General features: G+C 39.7%; 1 protein-coding gene across 1 annotated transcript in view; it reads left to right on the top strand.

The window, feature by feature from the left end:
* Positions 1-6,670, top strand: part of UPK1B (uroplakin 1B) — a 28,368-nt gene that overhangs the window by 15,823 nt on the left and 5,875 nt on the right. The window contains exon 6 of the mRNA XM_006864158.1: positions 3,098-3,181. Coding sequence (XP_006864220.1) covers positions 3,098-3,181 — 84 coding nt within the window. The remainder of the gene's footprint in view (positions 1-3,097; positions 3,182-6,670) is intronic.

The following is a 6,670-nucleotide window of genomic DNA, read 5'->3' as shown; positions in this document are numbered from 1 at the left end:
GGGGGCATACCCTAGAAGGGGAAAGGGAAAGGAAAAATAAGGCAGATGGGAGAATAGCTAGGCAGGGTTACATGGGCTAAATAGGATAGCGGTAAATAACAATGCAAGCACAAACATGGACCAACAGGGTTCATGGATACAAAGATTGAAGCATGGTTTGAATGGGTAAAAGTGGGGAAATGATGTTAAGATGCTTGGCTGTCTGTTGAATCTTGGTTTCCCTTGCCTACTGTTGTAAAATAGACACTTGAACGGGAGAAAGTGGAATAGCCAGAAACATCACCAGAGAAAGTTTGTAAATTTATCTTCAGCCTATAACTGTTTGGAATACCTAAAATAGGGCTAGAACTTGCTCAGTTAAGGAGACTCCCTACAGAGCCTTTGCATTGCACAAACCATAGGTGGAATTCTGATCCCCATCCAGAATCTTCTGAGGTGGGACATTCCCACATGAAAGGACAAGCAGACCAGTCTGGAGCAGCTAAAAGAACAGCAGATACTTCTTGAAAGAAAGATCAGCAGGAAAAATAAAAAACAATAACAGCAGTCCAATTGACTACTATAAGAACAAGCAAGTTGTTCCCCAGGGAGCCATCAAAGCAAGTGGTCAGGTCCCCTCAAGGCAAACCCCCTTCCAAAACTGAAACTCAAATGGAATACACTAGCAGGCAGGTGGTCCTGCTGCTGACCATTTTGGTCGCCGATAAGGGGAAGAGGGAGAAAAACAGCAATGAAGTTGTGAACTAAGTCCGACCACATTCAATAGACTCCTGTTAACCTGGGTTTAAACCTGGTTAACCATCAATAAGACGAGACCTGGGGACTCCTGGACCCAGGGGCAGGGACATGGTCCCAGAGGACTTGAACAGAGTGTGAAGCATCCAGCTGATATAAAGAGAGGGGGGATGCACAAGAACACCCACACTTGCAGATAGTACCCATTTGACCTGCCATCAATGGCTGGATGATCAGAACACGACTAGAGGAAGAAACAAGAGGAAAACAAAGGAGTAACCCACTATAAGTGGATGATCTTGACCTATGCTTATGGATGCAGTAGGACAAAGGAGCAGACAAATCTCTACAGTGAGGATCATCCACACCCCCTTGGTACACAGGGTCGACAGGGAGAGGGAACTTAGACATTGGCTACCCACATTGGGGAGACTACAAAGGCAAGAAGTGACTGGCTTACAAGCTTTCAATAGGGAACCTAGCTCCAGAGGATACAGAGAAAGGTAGAACCTCCACTGAATTGTTTCCAACCTGTCTGGATGGGATTGATAAAAGGTGAGGGGGAAAGGACTCCTGTGATTCAATAGGGAATGATTGCTATAAGGTCTGACTGTGAGTGTTGGAAAGGTAAATGTAAATGTTTGGTAACAAAAGGAGGGGAGTGGCTGATTTTGCAGTCCAGGAGCTGAGATCCCTGGAACCTTCAAGGGAGAAAAGCAAAGTGGGAGCCCCTGTGCGGAGAGGCAGTGACACTAGAGATGGAGGCACAGGCGATGACGTGGACAGGAGCAGCTAGGGACTCTGGCCTCAGGGAGGGAGAGGGGTTGTGTGCTGGCGGCCAGGGGGCAGGAGTGTGGGGTGTACCCTTTGGGTGTTTGATGATGCATGCAAGGGATTGTGATCATTACAATGAAACAAAGTACGATAGGATGAATGTAAGATAATGTTCACTCATGTAAACTAACACATAATTCATAATAAAAAGTTTTTTAAAAAGACAGGGACTGTAATCGCATTAATAAGGACTGAGGCATAATCAGTGAGTCCCTGGATTGTACAAACAGTTAAGCACTGCAACAGCTTGGTAACAGTTTGAACCTACCCAGAGAAGCCTAGGGAAAAAGATTTAGTGACCTGCTTCTGACCAGTCACAAGCATAGAAACCCCATGAAGGGCATTTCTACTCTGAAACGTGTGGTTGCCATGAGTTGTAATTGACTTGACGGCAACTGGAGCAGAGTTGTAAAGGCCAGAACCTCAACTGGTCACCTGTCGTCATTGGTAAGGAGCCATTGTGGAACAATAGTTAAGTGCTTGATTGATAACTGAAAGGTTAGTGGTTCAAACCCACCCAGCAGCTCAATGAGAAAAAGAGCTGGTGATCTGCTTCTGTAAAGATTACAGCCTAGAAATCTCTATGAGCAGTTCTACTCAGTTGCATGAGTCAGAATTGATTCAAAAGCACCTAACAACATCAACAACAATAGCCACGAGGTAGAATCTAACTTCTAACCCTTCTAGAACATTGCCCTCTGGGCCTCCGTGGTTCATGGGACCAGTCAGCAGTGCATTCCCTAGGCTGTCATCGGGATTCCCGGCGCTTTGGTAGAGGTCACTCATCTTTAGTAGAGGTCACTCAAATGGCAGCTTTAGCCTTACCTTCTTGCATCACCTTGTGCAGAGATAAGAATCTAGTGTATCAGTGTATAAACACTGACTGAATTATGGTATGAACAGAATATTTGACAAATGAAAAATTAATCACTCTTCCATACACACATCATATCTCTTCAAGGCCCCACTAGAGTTTAATAAAGATGTATTGCAATGTGTCAAATGAGGATTTAGAAAACATGAAGTAGGAATTCCAATAATGATTTTTTTTTTTTTTTTTTGGTAATGACAATATAGGACCTCTGTTTTTTTTATAGACCAGAAGCACTTTTACTTAAAAACAAATAAATGAAAAAGAAACTTTGCCCGCACAAATCACCAATAAAGTCGTTGTTGAAAGGAAATAAAAACCATGTCTTACTTAGAAGTTTACATTGTCCACATATTCAATCCATAAAAAAAAGAAAAAGTCATGATAAAATAGCAGCACCTTTGTTAGATCAAGTGATTTAAAAAGACACAAATAAATGTGATATATTGATTGTTCAACAGAATTATTTACATTTCCCTCCCTCAGAAAAATAGTGTTAGTAAACTGGCTATCCACAGGGATGTGAAAAGAGCCTAGTTATGTTGAACTGGACTTTGAAGTGACATTTATTGAAATAACAATCTATTTTCCCACCAATCACTTACATCTTTGCTTCTGGTTCCTTTATTACCAATGTGGAACTCCCCACTCCTCCAGGGATGCTATGAACTGATCTCTGGGCCAATGGACCGACATGCTTGGGGTGTTGCCTGGTTTGGATTTGCCATTCTCTGCTGGACCGTGAGTATCATTACCTGACACATGTTTTATCTCTGAGAGGATGATGAGCAAGAGAAGACACCTAAACGTTCTTAGTTACCTCAGCCACAACAAAACCTCAGACCTAGGCTAGTTAGGGAGTTTTTTAAAGGACTTTTAAGAAAGAGGAGGTTGTGGAGTTAACTTCCCTAACCAGAGGAAGAGTGTGCTCTAGCAAATATACCCTTCTTATGGCTGGCTGAGATGTGCTTGCCTTCAGGGGCTAGAGAACCTCTTTCCCTCACCCAGACCTGTTACTGAAGTCTAATTTGTCAATTCCATACATATAACAGGTATCAAAGATTGGATTCATCTAGAGAGTTTCCGCCAAACCCTAATACCAGCTGCCATCCTGCTGATTCTAATTATGGATGCCCCATATGTGCCAAAGTCAAACTGTGTATCATAGTGTTTTCAATTACTGACTTCTTCCATAGCATATTGCCAGGACTTTCTCTCGAGGCACTTCAGGATGGATTCAAACCAATAGCCTTTCACTTAGAAGTCAAATGTGTTAACCATTTGAGCAATCAACTAATTTATTAATCTGTTTAGTTTCTCCCAAAGAGCAGCCTCCTTCAGTCACAGCTTTCTTTACTTCCCACTTTACCTAAAACATCTGATCAAGAGATCAGCACAGTGATTCTCAACATTGGCTGCACATGAAACTATCCTGGGAATTTTTTTTTAAAGCCTGCCTGGAAGCCACCATCAGATATTCGGAATCTGTGATTCAGTTGATTTGAAGGCAAGATAAGACCCAGGCTTTTTTTTTTTTAATTTTCCAGATGATTCTATTTGTCGTCAGTGTTGAGAACTAATGCATTAGGGCAGCAGTTCCAATTTTTTGATTTAACAACTCCTTTTCACTCTTAAAAATGAGAACGCCAATCAGCTTTGGTTTATATGGGCTATATCTACTGATACTTACTGAAAATTAAAACAATTTAAAATATTTATTAATTTGTTTTCAAATAATAGTATACTTACATAGTGACATAAACAACATATTTTTGTGGGAAATGACTGTTTTCCAAAATTAGTGGCATTGTTTAACATTTTTGCAAATCTCCTTAATAAAAGATGGCTAGATTCTCATATTTGCTTCCTCATTCAGTTGAGTAGTATTTTGCTTGTTGTTGTTAAGTGTCATCAAGTCAGTTTCAACTTATAGCAGTGCTGCATAGGGATTCTGAGGAGCAGCTGGTGGTAGTGGTGTGCCGTGGAGTCGGTTCCAACTCAGCGACTCTGCATAGGGTTTCCGAGACTGTAAATCTTTACAGGAGCAGAAAGCCTCATCTTTCTCCTACAGAACAGCTGGTAGTTTCGAACAGCTGACCTTGAGGTTAAGAGAATCACTGACCTGTGGTTAGCAGTCCAATGCTTATCCTACAGTACCACACCAGGACTCCAATTTGTTGCTTAGCTTGAAGTATTAGAAGAAAACGCATGTTTATATAAATATTTAGTGGAAAAAACAGTAGCGTTTTAGCAACCTTATAGGAAAATGGTTGTGTATATTCTCTGATATTACATCAAAACTCGACATATTTCTTAAGTGTTGATTGCAATGTTTAATATAATACTATGTCAGCCTACTATGCATACTGTTACATGAAAACTCATTTGTCTTGTTTGCATGTATCTTTTTTACACATGCGTGATTCTATAATATTCTGCACTCGTCATTTGGAAAAATATTGGTTCCCTTGTTATTATGCAGATCTCCCAAACCTTTACAGATTTCTTTATACAGTATCAAAAACTCACATATATCATCATTATCACCTCAGGAAAGTCCTTAAGCATTAGAATGCTATTAAGCTCATGGTGACAATATTTCTAAGAAGTGTACACAATGACCAACATTTAATCAAATTAATAATTTTATTGCTTCATCAAGGACAATCCCAAGTAAAACTAGCCTTTTTTTTTTTCCCAAGCTATCAAGTGTTTACCAGTGAAAAATACAATGACAATTTCTTGTTGTTCTTAACTGTCAAGTCAATTCCAACTCATAGTAACCCTTTATAGGGTTTCTGAGGAGCACCTGGTGAATTTGAACAGCTGACCTTGCAGTTCAAACCAACTTTTTGGTCCATTGCTTATCCTACAGCGACAATGACTACTAAGACAGTTAGACAGTTTAATACATCTCTTTTGATTCTTGCTAAGATGCCAGCAGTTTTACATACCACACTTTTGCATCATCAATGAAACAGGCAAATAAAATCTTAACATGGTTATGAAAATTGTTCTTGTTGTTGTGAAGTGCCGTCGAGTTGGTTCTGACCCATAGCGACCCTATATAGGGTTTCCAAGAAGCAGTTGGTGAGCTTGAACTGCTGACCTTGTGCTGAACCACAGTGCCACACCAGGACCCCGATTATAAAAACAGGAACTCCTATTATGACATCCAATGAGATGCCCAACAAGATGGATTGGCACAGTGGAGGCAGTGATGCATTCAGGTGTAAAATGATTGTGAGGTTGGCACAGGACCAGTGTTTCATTCTGTTGTGCTTAGGGTCACTATGAGTCGGTACTGACTCAATGACACCTAACAGTAACAACATTATGATATCAAATGTCACTGGAGACCCAATTATGACATCAACTCAAAATGAGAAGGAGCACCTGAAAACATCCATTAATAATCAGAACATGGGATTATTAAGTATCAAGGTAAGAAAATCGGAAGTCATCAAAAACTAAATGGAATACATAAAGATTTTGATATCCTAGGTATTTGTGAGCTGAAATTAATTGGTATTTGTCATTTTCAATAAGGCAATTAATTATATGATTTAAAATGCTGGGAAAGACAAATTACAGAAAAATGGTATCTCATTCATTGTCAAAAAGAGCATTTCAAGACTGTCATGAAGTACAATGCTATTGTCTGTGATAGGATAATATCCGTTGCGCCTACAAAGAAGATCAGTTAATACAACTATTATTTAAATTTTCACACCAATGACTAAAGACAGTAGTGATGAAATTTAAGAATTCTACCAACTTTTTCAGTCTGAAATTGATCAAACATGCAATCAAAATGCATTGATCATTACTCGTGATTGGAATGTGAAAGTTGGAAACAAAGAGAAGGATCAATAGTTGGAAAATAAACCTTTGGTGACAGAAATGATGCTAGAGATCTCATGATCTCAATATCATTTTTCAACTACATAAATGGGACCATGCATATACATGGACCTCACAAATGAAATACATAGGAGTCAGATTCACCATATCAATGGAAAAATACATTACTTAAGACAAGGCTAGGGGCAGAATGTGGAACACACCATCAATTGCTCATATGAAAGTTCAGGCTAAAGTTGAAGAAAATTAAAATAAGTCCATGAGAGCCAAAATATGACCTTAAGTCTGTTGTTGTTGTTAGGTATCATTGAGTCAATACTGACCCATAGTGACCTTATGCATAGCAGAAGGAAACACTGCCTGATC

This window comes from Chrysochloris asiatica, unplaced genomic scaffold, assembly GCF_000296735.1.
Source record: "Chrysochloris asiatica unplaced genomic scaffold, ChrAsi1.0 scaffold00061, whole genome shotgun sequence".
Taxonomy (NCBI): Eukaryota; Metazoa; Chordata; class Mammalia; order Afrosoricida; family Chrysochloridae; genus Chrysochloris; species Chrysochloris asiatica.
Note: the sequence above shows the minus strand (reverse complement) of the source record. Positions and strands in the feature narration are given on the sequence as shown.